Here is a 21,766-nt window from a genome sequence, read left to right on the forward strand (position 1 = left end):
TTATACGGTGGTAATGGTGTATAATGCAACAACACATCTTTTGGTACAAATCATAAGACCTGTATATATATATATATATATATATATATATATATTCTTAGTCATATGAGTTTGTAAAATGTACATGACTTATTTGGCTCCTTAACAACCAAATGTAGGAAATATTTGTACGAAAACTGGAAATGTCAGTATTTTTTAAAAGAAAGTCAGTATTTTAAAATTCATTCTCAATTTTTCAAAAAAGCAAATGGTGAAATCATTGAAAGGGCCAAAAAGGTGACAGCTTTGCTTCTCTCAATTTCACTGTGAAAGTGAAATAAACTAAAACAGTCAGTACGTGAAGTTAGTTATCCTTTACTTTTATTGCCAATCCGTAACAACTATCCTTTTTTACTATGAAACTTCAAATTTTCCATTTTACTAGATAATTTAAGGGAAAATTACGAAAAAAATCTAAAAACAAACCAAAATTATTAATCTAGGCTATATCCAGGCCCGGCCCGCCCATAAAACAAGTGAAGCATGTGCTTTAGGCCACACTTTATATTCTAAAAATATGGGCTATAATACAAAGCTTTTTCGTTAGCTAAGATGGTTAAGTAGTCCTTTGGACTTGTCTTAAACCTGAGTTCAAACCCCCAAATGAGCATATTTTTGTTTTTTTTTTTACATTTTATGAATTACCTAATATTATATATTTAAGAAGGGCCACATATGAAAATATGCTTTAGGCCTCTACTATCCTAGGACCGGCCCTGGCTATATCTTTTAGAATTTAAGATGTACACTCACAAAGACAAAATTAGCCTTATGTTTATCTAATTATATGATTTAACATAAAAACAAATTACAGCCACGTTAGTTAGAGATTTTTTTGAATTTTTATTTTTATTGATTATGATAAAATTTAAAGATAAAATCTGAAAAATATGCCAAACTAATCTAGAATAATTTTTTATAATATAACTCTAAATTAACGTTTATAATTCTATCTAGCCCACAAAATTTTTTTGAATTTTTATTTTTTATTGATTATAATAAAATTTGAAGATAAAATCGGGAGGATATGCCAAACTAATATAGAATAATTTTTAATCATATAACTCTAAATTAATTCCCTAAACTTATGTGAACTATGTTGTTAGTTACGTATATATAAGTGTTTATCAAACCAAACTCCATTAAAAAACGATTTGTTAGTTCTACAGAAAATTAAGTATTTTGCATAGTTACATTCTTTATAACGTTTATGTACATGAATTTCTTGCAAAGTTATTTAAAGATGCAATCTTTGCTAAAGTTCTTTGAAATAGTTATTTAGTAGAGTATAATATAGAAAGTTTTGCACAGTTCTTATATAAAGTTTAATATATATTTGTTTGGTAAAGTTTGTTGGAAAACTGTTACGTACATCTAGTTTGGTAGAATTATTAGGTAAAATTATTGACAAAAACTGTTAAGTAGAATTGTTACGTAGATCTAGTTTTTTGAAAAACTTTTTTGCAAACTATTACGTAGATCTCGTAGTAATGAGAAACAATCTTTTTTGCAAACTATTACACAAATTATGCTTTTCTTAATTTGTGTAAGAAAACCTTAAACGACAACTAAAACGAAACGGAGGGAGTATATGATTGTCCTTCATTCAATAAAATGTAAGTTGACTGTAGTAATATATGATTGTCCTAATAACCAAAGAAAAGAATACTTCACATTTTACCAAAAAAAAAAAAAAAACCAAAGAAAAGAATGATTGTTCTTCATTCAATCACATGAACGTTAGATCTCGTAGTAATGATATTTTTATATTGAAAAACTAACAATATTAATAATTTCTTAATTTGTGTGTATATAGTTAAAATGACAACTATTCGAAAACAGAGGGAGTAATAGTTTAGACTTAGTGGGTGGACGGACACTAATATACGTCCCACTAAACCTTTGTGTTTATTTAAGAAAAGGCTATGCATAATTATGTTGGATATTGAAAAACCTAGGAGGATTTATTTAATCTTTTTGAATCAAACATATTTTAAGTGTGAAACAAAGTTTATAGGGTCGCTCACCAAAAAAAAAAAAAAAAAAAGTTTATAGGGATTTTTGGCATTTGTTTGGAAAAGTACGTTGTTAGTTATCAAAAAGCGTGATCCTCTAACCATAACACGTACTTAGATATTAGAATAACATGTAGACAAAAAAAAATGTCAATGTCTGCAATTAATGACAACAACTAAACCGAACAAATCACGTAGACATATATGGATATATAAATATCTATAGGAAACGAGAGGAGGACTACTTATATCCATCGTTCCAAGCTTTTAAAGAAGCAAAATTTTCTATGTTTTGTTCTAAGTCGTAACACACAAATACACTACATCGATACGTCATAGTAATTAGCAACTATGGAACGACGTGGTTCTGGTCATCTTCGCATCAATTCTTATTTTTGTCCCTCTTCTTCGACGATACCGTTTTGGCGTACTTTCTTTCTCGTGCTGTTATTTACGACAACTACAAATGCTTTAGTGAAAATCCCAAAAAACACGACCGTCCCGGCAGTAATAGTGTTTGGAGATTCAATTGTCGATGCCGGAAATAACGACGACATGATAACAGAAGCTAGATGCGATTATGCTCCCTACGGCATTGATTTTGACGGTGGAGTTGCTACCGGAAGATTCTCCAATGGCAAAGTCCCCGGTGATATCGTAGGTTGGTTTACCTGCAATTTATTTTCTTCATTGAATAATTTATTAAAATCTTACATAGAGCACTACAATGCATTATTTTTTATTCTTTGACAAAAAAAAAATCCATTATTTTTATTGGATAACTACATATATCGAATTATATATTAGCAAAAAGAACTATATATCGAATGCAATAACTTGATTAATGACTTGCAGCCCGTGAATAGCTTGATTTTCTTGCTCTATATAAAATTAAAATGGTGTAAAACCCAAGCAAAAAAAAAAAGTAATCTAGTAATTATATTAAATTCTCATAGTTTATTTGTTTTTACAGCGGAAGAGCTAGGGATTAAACCCAATATACCGGCATACCGAGATCCGAATTTAAAACCAGAAGATCTCTTGACCGGTGTAACATTTGCTTCTGGTGGGGCTGGTTATGTTCCTTTGACAACCAAAATAGCGGTAGTTGATCTTGAATTCTTATGCATTTACTTTATCTAAAGAAGTATTAAAATAACAATAATTTATTTTTATATTGTTAAAGGGAGGAATACCTTTACCACAACAATTGAAATATTTTGAAGAATATATAAAGAAATTGAAAGGAATGGTTGGAGAAGAAAGGACAAAGTTCATAATCAAGAATAGCTTGTTCGTTGTTATATGTGGTAGTAACGATATCGTCAATAACTTCTTTGCTCTCCCTCCGGTTCAGCTCCACTACACCGTCGCTTCTTTCACCGCTCTTATGGCAGACAATGCTCGCTCTTTTGCTCAGGTAAAAACAATTTATAATTGTAACTTGTAAGATAAGTAGTAAACTAGTAATACAATAATTAATGTCACGAGTAAGGTTAGTAATTCTGCTGTCTTTATTAAAAATTGTTTTTTATTTATGTGGTGGCAGACGCTCTATGGATATGGAGCAAGAAGAATACTTGTATTTGGTGCACCACCAATAGGATGTGTTCCTTCGCAGAGAACCGTAGCAGGAGGACCTACAAGAGATTGTGTTGCTAGGTTTAATGATGCATCAAAACTTTTCAATACTAAACTCTCTGCAAATATTGATGTCTTGTCAAGGACTCTACGAGACCCAACAATAATCTATATTGACATCTATAGTCCTCTTCTTGATCTCATTTTAAACCCTCATCAATATGGTAATCAATCACTATTACTTTATTTTCAACATATTTTTAACATCCCAAATCTTTTATAGTAAAAGTGTATATTTTTATTATGAATCTTATAGGATTTAAGGTGGCCAATAAAGGATGTTGCGGAACCGGATTAATAGAAGTTACTGCGCTATGCAACAACTATACAGCTTCTGTGTGTCCCATAAGATCTGATTATGTGTTTTGGGACAGTTTTCATCCTACTGAAAAAGCTTACAGAATTATAGTTGCAAAGCTTTTCGATAGATATCTCAACAGGTTCTTCTAATCGATATAGCTCATATTTCTTATAGCATGTTCCATACACTTTTAAATAATCATTATTCCAATTCAAAGAGAGAATTACACTTGTGTCAATTTTCTCTTTCTCAAGGCTTGTAATTTTCTCTTATGATATTTGATGGTCACATACATATATAATATATATATATATATATATATATATATATATATATATATATATCTCAAGACTTGTAATTTTGATATTTGAATGATATTTTCTCTTATGATATATATATATATATATGCTTTAATTTTGTCCACAAGGGCAATTTTCTTCTTTTTCCATTTTCAACAACAAAGATTGATTATAGTCCTCGAAATCACTTCATCACAGATGAAAAAATCGATCCTGATCGCTCTCTCTCTCTAAAAAAAAATCTCTCTGCCTTCTCTCTAAAACTCTCGCAGCCGCCGCCCTCCATCTAGGGTTACCGGTTCCGGTGGCTTTTTCAGCACCGGAACCGGGGTTTTTTTTTCTTTGTTCCATGTTTTAGTTTCGTTTCCCTTTATCTACCGCGCATCCGAGCTTCCTTTCTTCCAACTGTTTCACATCTAGATTTTCAGATCTAAATTTATAAAGTCTAAATCTTCTTCTTTTGGGTTCTCGCGGCTTGTCTTTTGTTCTCCTCCAAGCTCAGCCTCAGATCTGGCCGATCCATCCATGGCAAAGGCGCAGGTTCGATCCAATCCTTCTTCGCCTCAGACTTTGAAATTCTACCTTGAAGATCTCGATCTCCTTCATTCCTACAAGTGACTCTCATTCAATCGAGTTTAGGTTGTGGTAAGGAGAGTCTTCTAGTCTCAGATCTGTTATTTAATTTTGATTTAGGCTTTGTAAGTTTAATTTGAGTCTTTGGATTATGAATCCAAGAAGTTTTTTGTTCGGATGTTTTGTATTTAGTTGTTCGGTTTTTTTCCCCTAAGGTTTCTCTTTAGTTTGATCTTTGTCTCTGGGAGTCTTCATGTACTCGCCGGCTTAGACTCTGGAAGGGTTTGTTCCTTGCCGGCTTTTGTATCCCATGTTTATCTATGAAATCTATCTTTCTAGTATAATAAAAAAAAAAAATCCTCGAAATCACTTGTCACAGTCCTGATGGAACTGAAACTTATTTTTTTTGTCATCTGAGATTATATTAAAATTCCAAAGGAAACACAATTGTTACAAAAAGCTACACTATGTCAAGGAACCCTAGGACACATTAGCCTAAACTAGCCACCACTCCATAACCCACAAGAGAAGACTATACAAAAGAATGAGCTCACAACACCGAGCTAGATGAGCATAACAAACTCACACCAACCAAAAAAAGATCTCAAAACACTGAGCATCCAAAAAGCCAAAAGACTCACACACAAACAGAAGACAAACCCCTCTCTTCAATGAAAACACTATTGAGCCACAAGGGATGACCAACTGCTACATAAACTTATAGGATGGAACTGAAACTTATAGGAGAGGCAAAAACAAATAAACAATAATAAATATCTTTGATATATATGCAGGTGTTAACTGAGCATATGGCCCAAGGTTGATAAAAATAAATTAAGCACAAAGCCCAGTTAAATCTGATCGACGCAGGCCCGAAAGCAATTAATGTTTTTCTTCGTCGGAAAATAAAACATGACAAAGAAACAGACTAGGCGAAAGAGGGATATCAATGACAATTTTTTTTAAAATATAGTACTGTTTTTTTTCATATAGTAATTTCCCTATGCCCAAAATTTATTACAGATTTTAAAAAGGGTTTACGTATGCTAACCTAGTTCATTATTAAATGTTCTAGACTAGACTATTAACCATTTTGAATAAAAAGTCCTCGTATACATGTGCCGATCCAAGCTCTACATATATATTTACTCATCATTCCAAAAGCTTCCAAAGAAACAAAGAGTGAAAATGAAACGAAACAGTATAAATGTTCATCACGTTACTTCTTTTCCTTCGAGTCCGTTTTGGTGTGTTTTCTTTCTCGTGTTGTTATGTAAGACGACCACGAACGCTTTGGTGAAGCTTCCGCCAAACGAAACGATTCCGGCGATCATAGTGTTCGGAGATTCGATCGTCGATGCCGGAAATAATGACGACATTATGACAACGTTGGCTAGATGCAATTATCCTCCTTACGGCATCGATTTTGACGGTGGAATTCCTACCGGAAGATTTTCCAACGGCAAAGTTGCGACTGATTTTATAGGTAAATTTCACGTAGTATTCTTTGATGTAATTGATTATATTTCGATACACAGTAGATAAAAACTAAACACTCACTTTTAGTTATATAAATTTGTGTTTTATGAACACAGCTTATAAGTTATTACTGGTACAGCCTTCAACGAAAAAGATCTATAAAAAAAACCTTTTTGTCAAAAGAAAAAAAAAACAAAAAAAAATATAAAGAAGTCAATTATTGTATCGTACGTAGTACTGAATATCTCAGTGACTGAGTAGTGTTAATTTGGATGTAATTTACAGTATTGATTAAAAGATATGTGATGGACCAAGGCACAAAGAAACTCCAAACAATGGCACCATCACAATATTAATGGATGGGTTAATATTAGACGCATTAACTAGGAGTCTAGGACAATTAATTCAGTCGTTGAGTGTTTTTGATCTCTTTTTTTTCTCTTAGTTTTCAAGTAATGTATGTGTCATTTTCTTGAGATATGTAAACTGAAAAGCATGTGTTAAAAAAAAACAAAAAAAAGTAAACTGAAAAGCGAAACATCAAAGAAATTAAGGGCGAGGAAATTTTTCTAATATATAAATCTATTTATCAAAAAAAATATAAATGTATTTATCAAAAAAAATTATTTTCTTTTCTCTTGCTTATCATAGCGGAAAAATTCGGAATTAAACCAACTATACCGGCCTACCGAAATCCAAATTTGAAACCAGACGATCTCTTAACCGGTGTAACATTTGCGTCTGGCGGTGCTGGTTACGTTCCCTTCACGACCCAATTATCGGTAATCAAACTTCTAAATCTTACGCTATCTATAAAACAAATATGATTACTTCTAAGGTAATTAGTTTTTTTTTATTTTATTTATAATAATAATATGTTGTTCTTAAAGGGAGGAATAGCTTTATCGCAGCAATTGAAATTATTCGAACAGTATATAGAGAAGTTGAAGGAAATGGTTGGGGAAGAAAGGACAACGTTCATAATTAAAAACAGTTTGTTCATGGTTATATGTGGCAGTAATGATATAACCAACACCTACTTTGCTCTTCCTTCTGTTCAACACCAATACGATGTCGCTTCCTTTACTACTCTTATGGCCGACAATGCTCGATCTTTTGCTCAAGTACGTATGGATATAATTAATAAACCATCATCTTATTTTTTTTTGTAAGCTATCAAATTTTAATGCTCACGTTTTTTTCGTAAAAGTTTATTATTGACGTACAAATTTCAATATTTTGCTTTAAAACCTAAACTCTTTTTTCTTTCTTAAACTTTTTAATGATTTGGTATTCACAGAAATTACATGAGTATGGAGCGAGAAGAATCCAAGTATTCGGTGCACCACCACTCGGATGTGTCCCATCACAGAGAACCTTAGCAGGGGGACCAACGAGAAATTGTGTTGTTAGGTTCAATGATGCAACAAAGCTCTACAATGCTAAGCTCGCTGCAAATTTGGAATCTTTGTCAAGAACTTTAGGAGAGAAGACAATAATCTACGTTGATATATATGATTCTCTTTTTGATATCATTCTAGACCCTCAACAATATGGTAATCGTGTTCGTATTAATATAAAATTAATTGTCTAACATTTTATTTCATCAAAAAGTTAATGAAATTGTATGTTTTAAGTAACAGGATTTAAGGTGGTCGATAGAGGATGTTGTGGAACCGGACTAATTGAAGTTACTGTATTATGCAACAACTTTGCAGCTGATGTATGTCAAAATAGAGATGAATATGTTTTTTGGGATAGTTTCCATCCGACTGAGAAGACTTACAGAATTATGGCGACGAAATATATTGAGAGATATGTATGATCTCGACAAAAAATGTAAGTCATAGCTTGATTTATCATGTCTTTTGATGTATACTATCTTATATAGTAGACGTGATCTCAAAATGTTCGTCCAAAAGAATGTATGATTATGTATTTTGAGACAGTTTATATCCGACTGAGGGAAGACTTACAGAATTATAGTCGTAAAAATACTTTAAAGAATGTCTCAACAAAACTTTTTTATCTGTAAGTGAAGATGTTTATCATTTCTTTTGAAATAAAGATGGTTGGTTTAAGTAAAGATGGTCGCTCTTATTAATATAAACAATTAATTTCCAAACATATTTCTTCTTCTTTTTTGTTTCTTTTTCTTTTTTGTCAAAATTGTCTATTTCATTAAAAAGTTAATGAAATTGTATGGTTTTTCATTAATGTAACATGATTTATTTGGTAGAGGATGCATGTTGTGGAACCGGACTAATTGAACCGGGGTAAAAAGAATATGATTATGTATTTTGAGACAGTTTCCATCCGGCTGAGGGAAGACTTAATCGTAAAAATAGTTTAAAAATGTCTCTACAAAATTTTCCAATTTGTGACCAATAGATAAGTAAAGATGATTTATCATTTTTTTTTTCTTTTTTTGAACAATCAGCTCTTTTGCTGTTTGCAAATTGGTGGATGTTTTGTCGATGTGTTTGCTTTCTTTTATGCCTACATATCTTTTTTTTTGTACGTCGAACTATTTACAGCTAAATCACTCGCGGCAAGATCCAACGCCCATCTCCTGTGAGCCATCTCCATGCAATGATAACTGATTAACTGCAGACTGCAGTAAAGACATTTTGGAGCTATTTAGGTCCAGGATCAATTAAAGATGATTTTGATTATTTTTGCATAGAAAAAAAATAGAATTTGGCTATCTAATGCATGCATATATCTAAAATAAAATGCTATAGTAGGAGTTGCCCACCATATTTGTTACAAAAAGCCCACAATTATTAAAACCAAAACAGCCCAACAAAAAAAAAGACCTAATTTTGAACTCAGGAGGTTGAACGAGAGGCCTAGAGCTGAGAGCCCACTCACAATGAGAAAGAAGAAGGAATGTCTAGTTGAAGAGCCTATTCAAGCGATAGAGCTGATTTGAGATATTGGGTTGAGAGACATATATTGTTAACTGTTGTTTTAATAATTGTTTGTTTTACTAATTCGATAAAATACTGAGTAAAAAATGTTAAAAAAGAAAATCGTAAACTAAGGCCAATAAAAAGATGGAATATAGATTTTAAGATAAAGAAGAAAACTTGATTAAGGTTCCTAAAAGAATAAGATATAGCCTATATCATATAGCCTACATCTCCGTTTCGACCACAAATTAAAACTTGAAGATAGGATTTACTAGGAGATGCATCATTTGCCACGACTGATTCGGCCTACTAATTCTTTAACACCTAAATTAGCGGTAAAATAAAAAATAAAAAATAGGACCGAACATTTTGATTTTTATTATATGAAACAGTTGGCTGTAAATTGTAATCCAGTAATTCAGTAACCATCTCATTCTAAATTATATCAAAAATTGGACCTATTAATTCTGTAAGTTATATTGGACCCACTAATAAATGATCAATTTAATTTCAAAAACAATAATGAATGCTTATCATATCGAATTCAAAACACAAATGCCTTCAATATACCTTTTTTTTTCTTTTGTTTTCATTATACATGGAACTATTTGTTGGTCTTTACTTTAATTTGTCGCTGTCGAGTTATTACTATATATGAATACAACTACGATAGTACAGGCCACGGGTCCATCTTCTACGATATATGTGGATAGTATAAGATGACTCCATTATATCGTATATATATACATATATATATATATAATCGAAATTGCTCGTTTTGTATCTTTCATACGGATTAATATATTATTTGAGAATCACAATATTTTCTTCTAATTTAACTATAATCAGTTAAATATTTAAATTTACTGTAAAATATATATAGATTTTCTTCTGGCAGCCTGTAAAAGAAGAACTCTAAACATTCTAATTGTCTACAAATTAATTTAGTATTACATTCATCTTAAATATGTAAAGCAATATCTTTATCAAAAAAATAAAAAAAGATATTTAACGCAATATAAAACGGAGAAACCCTAAAGCATTTGAAGATATTTATAATTTTTTTTGTTTGCACATGTTTATAGAAGAAACATAATTATGTTAGATAGTGGTTGGGCGATAATATGGTTGTGTGAATCATTAAATTAAATTTCACATTTTAGTACGCCTTGTCGATATATCGTAGTCTCTTAATAATTAGCATGATTTTTCGGATACTTGCGCTCTGGCTTACTATTTATAATCTATAATTATTAGATTTGGACCATCGTTATGTAGGTAGCATTAACAGCAAGCTTTCTCTAGAAATATATATACAAACATTTTGCTTTTTTTTTTTATATATATATATTTTAGCCACAATTGTTTTCTTCGTAATGTCTTTTTTGTACCTTTTTCACGTGTACTGAGAACCAAGACAGATACAATCGGACCATATATAGAAAAGTTACCTTCTTTACACTCAGTTAAGTGGAAATTGTAGAATCACCTATTGCTTGTGATCTACATCTACCTACGGTCCCTATGTCTTTGTTCATCTTTTTTTTTTGTTTTTCGTACATATCATATGATTCGCTATGTCGATTTTTATAGGATTCTAAAATAAATAAAACTAGATATGTATTATCCCAAATAAGAGAGGATATGTTATTGTAGAGACCAGAAATAATACCAACAATGTTTTCTATATTGCTGAGCTTTATGGGCTCTAGAAGTCTTGGTTGTATTAATTATTATGACCTACAAAGTTGTAGTTTGGTAACAGTTTACATCACATGCTCAAAGATTTTAACATAGATTCTTAAATTAATTAGTATTAATTATTATTATGCGGTATGGATGCGAAGATCGCTCTTAGAACCTTTTATAAATAAATGAGTAAATTTAGATTTCACATATTGCATGATTGGGAAATTCCTAATAAGTAATAACTAAAATATATCACAACTATTCTTACTGTTTTAAATGTAAGATAGACTTTGCAATTTAAATTCAAACGAAACCAACTCCAGTCAACCGAACCAAAGTAAGTTATCGATCGGCACACGTACAAATATGAGCTATATATATGAGCCCATCGAAAACTACATTTAAGTTAACATAATTTGACCCAAAATACTAAATTAAAGTTAGATAAAAACTAGGGCTATATTAATTTAAAACCACAATTGACCAAAAAATTAAGAATATACTCATAGTTTTTATATTATTAGTTCTCTCTCCTTAACTTCTGTAAGTTGGACCAAAATGTCCCTCCGCATATAACAAATTAGTTAATAATATAATAAAATAGTTATCGACGTTTCTTATTTGATTCTGAATAGATTGTCCGTCAAATATCTGAGTAAGAATATATGATGAGTTAAATGATAATCTATTGGTTTAGCACGATAACAAAATATATATCAATAAGTTTATAAATATATCGTGTTAAAACATATTGTATCGCTATAAGTTTATAATTGATATGATAAAGTTTATATTATCATAGAAAATATTTATGGTAAGATAGTAAATATATAGATACTATTTATATTAACGTGTATAACAATGTTAACATGATAAAAATAAAAGTAACATGTGTTACTTTAGTTCTGTTCACCGACAAGCAAACCCAGAAAACAACATAATTAAGTTTTTTGGTTGCCGCTGTCAAATCTTCAATCATCACAGCTCCTCCGTCCCTATCTTCATCTCAATTCACCACTCCATTTGATCTAACTTCACGACACTGTCGCTTTCTCCGACGTAGTTACCGTAACCGATATAATTATCACCACTACTGATAGAATCATCACCACCACCACCATCGGAACCATTAACACGTACAATCATTTTTGCCATTTAGTCATTGCTCTTGCCAGAAAACTTAGCCATATACAATCATCTTCATCGTCGTTGTTTCCGTTTCCTTCTCGACACCGTTTATTTCTCATGAGCTGAGCAATGAAGAGAGAGAAAAGAAGATGAGAAAGGTGTGTAAGGATAATAAAGTAACTTTATCTGCTCTTTTACTGTAGAAATAGTGATCAATTCGTCCACCTAATTTTGTAGTCTTCTGTGGTCAGTTATTGTAGATACCCTAAAAACTAAAATCTACTGAACCGAAACATTATACCGAAATGTCATTTTTTTTTTGTTTATTTTTGTTTTATTTTATTTTTTATTTTATATATAACCTATTCTTTTATAAAATGACTACTAGGAGTATCTTTTAGTGGGAAAATTAAAACATGAAATGGAGTAGAGTATTTAATACTCCTAATCCTATAAAGTACCATCTTAAACTCTGACAGCGATTAACTAATCCCAGTTTAACTAGCGTTGACACACATACGCACTAATATAGTAATCTAATTACCTGCCTGTCATGCTCTGTCTGTCACATTCTGCTGGCAATACGTGTTTCGAAACTAATAGTTATATGTTGTCCAAAAAAAGAGTAGCCAAGTATATATGTGAAGAAAAAAGACTGGTGTGGTTGAGGTTAGTACACAATCTCATTAAAAAAAAACAAAAAAAGAGTACACTATCTCAGTTTTCTCGAGGATTATTATCAAAAAGTGCATCTTAGTTAATACTCTTCCCTCAAAATTATTAGAAGAAAACACCTAATCAACTATATCTCGAAATGTTCCAAGCAGTTAATTCGGTCTTGTCCTAAATAACTCGACCGGTCCACAACATCTCCACGACGCGATGCATTACACATATATACATTATAGATACATACGCATATATATTAATATAGTAATTTATAGCGACATGTGTCTATATATAAATAAGTGTGATAGTATAGAACAAAAGTTGATTTAGTATCCTCTGTTTGTCCTTGTTATGTTGTTATAAAACTTGGAACTTGGAAGCAAACTCATTTTTATATTATACATTACATAAAATCAACATGAAAGACAATTCAAGCTGGTCTTGTTCTTGGTCGTCGTGGAAAATATGTTTGTTGTCTGTTCTCTTTCTCACCGAGACGATCACTGCCGTGAAGCTGCCGCCAAAGTTGGTTGTTCCGGCGCTATTCGCTTTTGGAGACTCCATCGTCGACACGGGAATGAACAACAATGTCAAAACCGTGGTTAAGTGTGATTTTCATCCTTACGGTATTGATTTCCAAGGCGGAGTTGCCACGGGGAGGTTCTGCGACGGACGAGTCCCTGCCGATTTGCTAGGTTCCTTCTCTTTACTCTTAATTCTAAAGCGAACTGCCAATGTAAAAAGAGTCATGCATTTTATATATGACGACCATTAATTACTAGGACACAAATAATGACTACGGCAGATTAAACTTGAGTAATCATTTGTTGTCTTTTCCCTTTTAGAAGTAGTAGTTAAAAATAAGTCTAGTAACATTGACTCAATAGTTATGCGCACCAAAATTTATTAAGAAATTTCCGGCTCGTGTCTTCTACTATTGGGCGTGACATCTACAGTCATGATATTTGTTAAAAAATCTCTTTTATAAGTAAAATGTGTGTTCTGTTCTTACTTTGCAGCCGAAGAACTGGGAATAAAATCAATTGTACCAGCATACCTCGATCCGAATCTAAAATCCAAAGATCTTTTAACCGGTGTATCATTTGCGTCAGGAGGTTCTGGTTATGATCCTATAACACCGAAACTCGTGGTAAATACTTTGTAATCTAACGATCATGGTGTTCTTGATTGCAAACTCCTATGGAAATATTTGATTAGATATTTTTCCTAACTTGTTTGGTTTAATTTCTATTTGTTGATGGTATTAGGCAGTAATATCATTAGAAGAGCAATTAACATATTTCGAGGAGTACATAGAGAAAGTGAAGAATATAGTTGGGGAAGAAAGAAAAGACTTCATAGTAGCCAACAGCTTATTCTTATTGGTCGCAGGCAGCGACGACATAGCCAATACATACTACACTATTCGTGCAAGACCTGAATACGACATCGATTCCTACACTACTCTTATGTCTGACTCTGCCTCAGAATTTGTGACTGTAAGCTTCTCTCATATTTTACATTAAAGCCTAATACTTTTAGTGTAGACTTTTCTACATTCTATTGAAAGAATATTATGAATATACGGCTATCTACCAAATTAACATTTTTATTAATGTCGTCGTATCTTGTAAACTAATAATTGATGTGTCTCATCTTTTCTTGTACTTTCATCTCCGATAGAATAGGTATTTTTTTTAAAACGCTTAAAAAAGAAGGGTAATTATGTGTGGATTTGATTTTTGTATATTACATCAATTATAATGATTAGTATGTAATGAAATTGACAGAAACTGTATGGATATGGAGTGAGAAGAGTAGCTGTGTTTGGTGCACCACCAATTGGGTGTGTACCATCACAGAGAACCTTAGGAGGAGGTATTATGAGAGATTGTGCTGAGACTTACAACGAAGCAGCCAAGCTTTTCAATTCAAAGCTCTCCCCAAAATTGGATTCGTTGCGTAAAACTCTACCGGGTATCAAACCGATCTACATTAATATATATGATCCTCTTTTTGACATCATCCAGAATCCTGCTAATTATGGTAATACACAAAGATTTATTTCGTTTAAACTTTGATGCATGTACTATTCGTTTTACTTCAATATAAAACGGTACTATCTTTGAAAGTTATGATTTGGGTTATTGTAGGGTTTGAAGTAGCCAATAAAGGATGTTGTGGAACAGGAGCCATAGAAGTCGCTGTGTTGTGCAATAAAATCACGTCTTCTGTATGTCCCGACGTGTCTACTCATGTGTTTTGGGACAGTTATCATCCTACAGAAAAAACTTACAAAGTGTTAGTCTCATTGTTGATTAACAAATTTGTTTACAAGTTCGTCTGAATTAAAAACTATTGTCACGGCATAACGATTGATCTTATCTTGTTTGTATCATTTGAAAATTGTATTCAATTTAAATAAAATTAATATTTCTTCTTGGTTTATTTTTCTGACAATCAATCAGATTTTTTTTTTTCACATCTTACCATTCTAGTAGTTAGATCCTCTTTAAGTACATGGATGAATATGAGTTTACATGACGAAAACGTTGACGTTACAAAACAAATCATCATATATATATCATTCATTCTAAAGTCTTTGTTTTTGGGTGTAAAGTGACTACATATTCTTAAAATTTTAAAGTAAATATATTTGAATTTTTTTATTTTTTTTTCTGTATACATTTCATCAGATTTATGGAGTTAATTATTATCTTCCTAAAACATGGTGACATTCATCCTGTGTGTACCCACCACTTTCATGCATTTATGGCTTCCTTAGACAACAAAGACTAGACGTCTAAAAATACTTAGAAAATCACTTGTATATATACTACTGACATGAGCTTAGAAGCACCATTAATTAAATTCTCTATAAAACAAAAGAGAGTCTAAACACTGTCGTTGAAAACATAAATAGACTTAAGGTTAGATATGTGTAGTAAAATAACATTAGTGTTAGCTTTATTTTCCATTTATTTCTTATCAACAAATGCTGCCAATGGATCATTTCCTGCGCTTTTGGCTTTTGGAGATTCAATTCTCGATACCGGTAACAACAATTTCCTCCTGACTCTAATGAAAGGAAATATCTGGCCATATGGAAGGAGTTTCAACATGAGAATGCCAACAGGAAGATTTGGAAATGGAAGAGTTTTCTCTGATATAGTTGGTATAATATCAGTTTATTACAATGTTTCTTTGTAATTCCTAATTAATTTTTCTCATATTGCTTAGATAATCATATGGCATGACTAATACTGTTCTGATATAGTAATTTTATTGTTACTACAGCTGAAGGTTTGGGGATCAAGAAAATTTTACCAGCTTATCGTAAGTTGTTCGTTTCTCCAAGCGACCTTAGAACTGGTGTTTGTTTCGCATCAGGTGGTGCAGGAGTCGACCCTGTTACATCCAAATTGCTGGTGAAAATAATAATAAATTTGTTATTTCTGTTAAAAATGTTATATATCTTAACTAAATATACATTTTCTAATAAATATTGTAATTTGTTTTTGGCCTGGTGGTGATCTGGTCAGAGAGTTTTAACGCCAAGGGATCAAGTAAACGATTTCAAAGGCTACATAAGAAAGCTAAAGGCCACAGCAGGTCCTTCAAAAGCAAAAGAAATAGTCGCAAATGCAGTGATTCTTGTTTCTCAAGGAAATAATGATATTGGAATCTCATATTTTGGAACTCCATCAGCTACTTTCCGAGGATTGACTCCCAATAGATACACCACTAAACTAGCTGGTTGGAACAAACAGTTTATGAAAGTATGACCAAAAATGATTTTCTGATCAAGCATATATCGATATATATATATATATATATATCGTAGTATGAAGTATATATATTCGTTCACATTTTTTTGTTATATGTATGAAGGAATTATATGATCAAGGAGCGAGAAAATTCGCGGTGATGGGAGTGATACCATTGGGATGTTTGCCTATGTCAAGAATCTTTCTTGGTGGGTTCGTCATTTGGTGTAACTTCTTCGCGAATAGAGTTGCAGAAGATTACAACGGAAAATTGAGGAGCGGAACTAAAAGTTGGGGAAGAGAATCAGGTTTTAGCGGTGCAAAATTTGTCTATGTCGACATGTTCAACACTCTTATGGATGTTATCAAAAATCATAGAAGATACGGTAAGTAAATACCCACCATCATTTTTGCCAACAACATGAATTCTATCGGATTTGAACGAGATGGGGATAAAATGATGACACTAGCAAAAACTATTGATTTATATGTCACAGTTAACTGTTCCTCATTTTGATAAAAAAAAACGGTTCCTCATTCTTAAAGATCGATTCTTGTCAACCACGTTTGTTCTATCGCTTTTAAAGCTATATAGTTACTAAGTATCATGTACTTGTATGGTTGCAGGATTTTCTAATGAGAAGAATGGGTGTTGTTGTATGATTACGGCGATAGTACCATGTCCCAACCCAGATAAATACGTCTTCTATGACTTCGTTCATCCCTCCGAGAAAGCCTACAAAACAATTTCTAAAAAGCTTGTCCAGGATATCAAGAATGGCCTTGCCTGATTACTTATACTATGCTTTATTTTAATCTTAATAACAGCCATCGTTAATAATATAAATGAGAAGACAAAAATCATACATGGCGATCTCTCTGTTTTTCTTATGTTAAAGAATGTATAATCCTGCTCATGTATTGTTCATTATATATAATCTCAAAGCAACAAAGGCGTTTGTTTACTAATGTATATTGAAGAAACTTTTTTTTTTGCCAATTGTAGGAAAATAATGTATCTAACTAGGATCGGACCCACGGTCCACCACGGGAGAATATTGGTTTACATACGTTGATTTTAATATTGTTTGTGTTTTAAGTAGAGTGAATCGTGTAGTGTACTTACAAATATTTATAATAACAAATTGTAGAGAAAATGTGAAATTGTTTATAATTAAACCGATCATATTAATTATGGTTACAAAATGGAATTTTATGTTTAAGAATTCTAAAATTAGACGATTCATGGGAATTAGAGCAGTCAAAATAGGTCAAAAACCGTGGGTCGAGTCCAAATCATCTTACTATGGGGCAGATTTGAGAAAATATATTAAACCCGTAAAATAAACAGGCAACATGGATTGATTCGTATTGGATCATAGGTTTTAATCGGTTTTCGTTCGCGGGTTGGCGGATCAGCCTGCATGTTAGTATTTATTGATAAGAATATAATTTATTCAACATTTGGTAATTTAAAAAACTTTTAATAAATGAAATTATAATATTTATAAATATAATGATATATAAAATTATTTTTTCTAAATTTTTTTAAATTTATTTTAGTAGTATTTTAAATTTTCGTTACTTTAAAATTATTTAAACAAAAACCCACGGACAACCCCGCAAATCAGCATACATTCGCGGGACGGGTTTGTGTTTCATATATGCTACCCGCGGGTCGTGTGGACCGACTAACTATATGTCAAAATATATTTTGCCTATCACAAACGGATTTAACGGGACAAATCAACTCGTTTTGACAGCTCTAATGGGAATATTATTTAGTCATACAATAAAATAGAATTTGGACATAGGAAAATAGAATATATATCTTATTTGTTAGATGAGAGATTGAAACTTTGAAAAGTGAAATATAATGATTAAAAGTTAATTATTACTTTTCATTATTCACAAAATTTAATAAATATTTATCATCTTGTTGAATAATTCTAAAATTCATATTCAAGAAATCTTTATAATTTTAAAATTAAAATTCTTTGGTAAGCTATCAGTATAAAAATACCATAATTTTGATTTAATCTAATTAAATTAAAATTAGTTACATGGATTTCATATCTATTTAATTTACACAACCAAAATAAAAATATTTTTTTAATTTATAAAATAGATGGTTTAGTTGTGATAAATTTTATAAAAATCAAGTAAGATATATTTTAATTAATGATAATTGGCTAAAATAAGCAAAATTAATGATAAAAACTTTGATTGTTATGGAATTAGTTCCAAAAATATATGAACAAATATATTATACGTAATTAATGTATAGTATTGTTCGGAATATGCTTTTATAATTAGTTACCATAAATACAATCAAATTTTATTTGATTTCCATAAATATTTGATTTTAATTCAATTTTTTATTATTAAATATAAATTAGAAATTATTTTTAAAAAAAAATTCAAAGATCCGATTTCAGAATTTTGGGTCAATTTTCTGATTTTGACCCGACCCATTTGCATTTGTACTTCTCTTTTAATATTATAGAGATATTATAGAGATAAACATCCCCTAGCAAATAAGAAAACGACGAAATTAACACTTTCGGACTTCAGTCAAATAAGAATCCATAAAAAGTGAACTTAAAAGTCATGGTGTTGATGATTATAGCTAAAATTTTTTGAATTTAAATATCATCATAACTAAATAGCACCTTGACTCATAATATTTCAGTAAAACCTATTAGTTAACTTATAGGTTGGACAACCATTTAAGAAAAAAAAACCAAAAATAAAATAAAAACTATAGTCAAGATTCGAACTGGAGTTTACCTGGGAAAGAAGACCGGGAACACTATACTAAAGGAACATTTTGGAAATGGAGGCCAAAAATTTTATATATTATTAGAGGCCGCAAGCAAATGCTTCATGGGCCTGTGCCATGGGCCGACTCTGACTTAACTTAATATAATTATTCTTTATAATAAAATCTTGATTTTTTTTTTTTTAAATCTTGATTTACATGATATACTTGATAGATGAGCCGTGAATTTTATACAACAATAAAAAGATGCACTAAAACATAGTGATATTATTATTTTAGCATTTTTTCTAAATGTGATTGATAGAATTATTATCTTCTTAAAAGCTAAAACATGCTAACATTCACTCGGTGTATACTGAACTCTCATGCTTTTTGCCTTGGACAAACAAAAACTAGACGTCTAAAAATTGTTACAAAACTATCAACTGATTTCTGTATTAAACATATATAAGATAAACTAAACACTGTCGGGGGAAAAAAATTATGAACTTAGGGTTCTATATGTTTAGAAAAAAATGTTGTTGTTAGCATTATTTTCCACTTATTTCTTATCAATAGAAGCTGTCCCGAATGAATCATTTCCTGCGCTATTGGCTTTTGGAGATTCAATGGTCGATACCGGTAACAACAATTACCTCCTCACTCTAATGAAAGGAAATTACTGGCCATATGGGTGGAATTTCGACAAAAAAATACCGACAGGAAGATTTGGAAACGGAAGAGTTTTCTCCGATATAGTTGGTATAATATTAAAGTTCTTTACAATGCTTCTTTGGAATTCCTGATTTAATTTCTATCATATTGTCTGGCTAATCATATAGTGAAGTTTTTTTTTTTCAACTGCAGCTGAAGGTTTGGGGATCAAAAGAATTGTACCAGCTTATCGTAAGTTGTACATTGCTCCAAACGACCTTAAAACTGGTGTTTCTTTTGCATCAGGTGGTGCAGGAGTTGACCCTGTTACATCCGAAATGCTGGTAAATTTTTTTATTGAACTTGTTATTAGGTTAAGAAAAATGTTTATATATCTTAACTAATTCTTCGGATGTTTGTTTCGTCAGAGAGTTTTATCGCCGGCCGCCCAAGTAAAAGATTTCAAAGGCTACATAAGAAAGCTAAAAGGCATAGTAGGCAAGAAAAAAGCAAAAGAAATAGTTGCAAACTCAGTGATTCTTGTTTCTGAAGGAAATAATGATATTGGAATCACATATGCGATTCATGATGCTGGTATGCGATTAATGACTCCCAATATATACACCAGTAAATTAGTTGGTTGGAACAAAAAATTTATAAAAGTAAGACAGAGAAAACGAAATTTTATTCATCAATACTATTATATATGCACTTATTCACATTTCTTTGGTTTTTCTAAATGTACGTATGAAGGATTTATATGATCAAGGAGCAAGAAAATTTGCGGTGATGGGAGTGATACCATTGGGATGTTTGCCTATGTCAAGACTCATCTTTGGTAGGTTCTTCGTGTGGTGTAATTTCTTGGCAAATACAATCTCGGAAGATTACAACAAAAAATTGAAAAGCGGAATTAAAAGTTGGAGAGGAGAATCAGATTTTAGGGGTGCTAGGTTTGTCTATGTCGACATGTACAACTCTCTTATGGATGTTATCAACAATCATAGGAAATACGGTACGTAAACTCCTTTTTTTAAAATATATACATTATCAAGATTCAAATGTAATATATTAAAGGAACCACATCTTTAGTGTTGCTTTAGACATTTGAATCTCAGGACCGACCAAAATTGTTAAGTGTTGTGTACTTCTATGGTTTCAGGATTTACACATGAGAAGAATGGATGTTGTTGTATGCTTACGGCAATAGTACCATGCTCCAATCCAGATAAATATGTCTTCTATGACTTTGCTCATCCCTCCGAGAAAGCCTACAAAACAATTGCTAAAAAGCTTGTCGAGGATATCAAGACAGGCCTTGCTTGATTTCTTACAATGATTTATTTTCATCGTGATAATTACCATCATTAATTATATATATGAGAAGAAAATTCACACATGACGATCTATTTCTGGTTTTCTTGTTAAAAAGAATGTTTAGTCCAATTTATATAATCAGGAACAAAGGCGTTCAAATGAATACATCAGACTAGTCACGCTTCTTCTCATCTAAGCTATTTCAAATGAAAATAGTGCAACTCGATCGCATCATACTTCAGTTGTTAAGCTTAAGCCTCCGGTTTCAATAGTTGGCGACATCATCCGACTATGAGAGCGAAGCTTCTTGAAGCTCAACTAATATCTTCTATATCTTTTCTCATTTAGAAGTTGTATACTGTAAATGTTTAAACAATTCCTCTGTACAGATTTAATTTTCATTTATAAAATTAAATTAAACCAAAAGAAAAGGAAAGACCAGATAAGAAATCAACAAACTTAACAATTTTGGACTAAAGTAAGAAAAAAATCCATGTCTTTTTTTTTGGGTGAAAGCAG

The 21,766-nt window shown here is 31.5% G+C and overlaps 5 protein-coding genes across 8 annotated transcripts; all 5 read left to right on the plus strand.

Annotated features, from left to right (window-relative positions):
* Window positions 1-2,283: 2,283 nt before the first annotated feature.
* On the plus strand, window positions 2,284-4,294 carry LOC9323682 (GDSL esterase/lipase EXL1). 2 transcript variants are annotated; one of them, XM_021010204.1, is made up of 5 exons: window positions 2,284-2,715; window positions 3,028-3,158; window positions 3,241-3,474; window positions 3,604-3,859; window positions 3,952-4,294. In XM_021010204.1, exons 1-5 carry the CDS (start codon window positions 2,406-2,408, stop codon window positions 4,143-4,145), a joined length of 1,125 nt encoding a protein of 374 aa, XP_020865863.1. In that variant the 5' UTR covers window positions 2,284-2,405; the 3' UTR covers window positions 4,146-4,294. The 2 variants fall into 2 exon arrangements, with proteins under 2 accessions (XP_020865863.1, XP_020865864.1); XM_021010205.1 differs by having other exon boundaries at window positions 3,412-3,474.
* Window positions 4,295-5,899: 1,605 nt separating this feature from the next.
* Window positions 5,900-8,433, plus strand: LOC110231054 (GDSL esterase/lipase EXL2). 2 transcript variants are annotated; one of them, XM_021035794.1, is made up of 5 exons: window positions 5,900-6,354; window positions 6,999-7,129; window positions 7,238-7,471; window positions 7,648-7,903; window positions 7,985-8,433. In XM_021035794.1, the coding sequence occupies exons 1-5, from the start codon at window positions 5,985-5,987 to the stop codon at window positions 8,170-8,172; spliced, it is 1,179 nt and encodes a 392-aa protein (XP_020891453.1). In that variant the 5' UTR covers window positions 5,900-5,984; the 3' UTR covers window positions 8,173-8,433. The 2 variants fall into 2 exon arrangements, with proteins under 2 accessions (XP_020891453.1, XP_020891454.1); XM_021035795.1 differs by having other exon boundaries at window positions 7,991-8,433.
* A 4,356-nt stretch (window positions 8,434-12,789) lies between these two features.
* Window positions 12,790-15,196, plus strand: LOC110231018 (GDSL esterase/lipase EXL3). Of its 2 annotated transcripts, none has more exons than XM_021035621.1 (5): window positions 12,790-13,443; window positions 13,768-13,898; window positions 14,017-14,247; window positions 14,539-14,794; window positions 14,902-15,196. In XM_021035621.1, the coding sequence occupies exons 1-5, from the start codon at window positions 13,167-13,169 to the stop codon at window positions 15,093-15,095; spliced, it is 1,089 nt and encodes a 362-aa protein (XP_020891280.1). In that variant the 5' UTR covers window positions 12,790-13,166; the 3' UTR covers window positions 15,096-15,196. The 2 variants fall into 2 exon arrangements, with proteins under 2 accessions (XP_020891280.1, XP_020891281.1); XM_021035622.1 differs by having other exon boundaries at window positions 13,068-13,443; window positions 14,539-14,725.
* A 402-nt stretch (window positions 15,197-15,598) lies between these two features.
* LOC9323683 (GDSL esterase/lipase EXL4) lies at window positions 15,599-17,488 on the plus strand. Its single transcript, XM_021035623.1, has 5 exons — window positions 15,599-15,923; window positions 16,046-16,176; window positions 16,291-16,527; window positions 16,640-16,901; window positions 17,143-17,488. Exons 1-5 carry the CDS (start codon window positions 15,686-15,688, stop codon window positions 17,304-17,306), a joined length of 1,032 nt encoding a protein of 343 aa, XP_020891282.1. The 5' UTR covers window positions 15,599-15,685; the 3' UTR covers window positions 17,307-17,488.
* A 2,033-nt stretch (window positions 17,489-19,521) lies between these two features.
* On the plus strand, window positions 19,522-21,649 carry LOC9323684 (GDSL esterase/lipase EXL5). Its single transcript, XM_021034224.1, has 5 exons — window positions 19,522-20,038; window positions 20,144-20,274; window positions 20,359-20,592; window positions 20,684-20,945; window positions 21,093-21,649. Exons 1-5 carry the CDS (start codon window positions 19,813-19,815, stop codon window positions 21,254-21,256), a joined length of 1,017 nt encoding a protein of 338 aa, XP_020889883.1. The 5' UTR covers window positions 19,522-19,812; the 3' UTR covers window positions 21,257-21,649.
* The last annotated feature ends 117 nt before the right edge of the window (window positions 21,650-21,766 follow it).

This window comes from Arabidopsis lyrata (genome assembly GCF_000004255.2).
Source record: "Arabidopsis lyrata subsp. lyrata unplaced genomic scaffold ARALYscaffold_2, whole genome shotgun sequence".
In the NCBI taxonomy this organism is placed as follows: Eukaryota; Viridiplantae; Streptophyta; class Magnoliopsida; order Brassicales; family Brassicaceae; genus Arabidopsis; species Arabidopsis lyrata.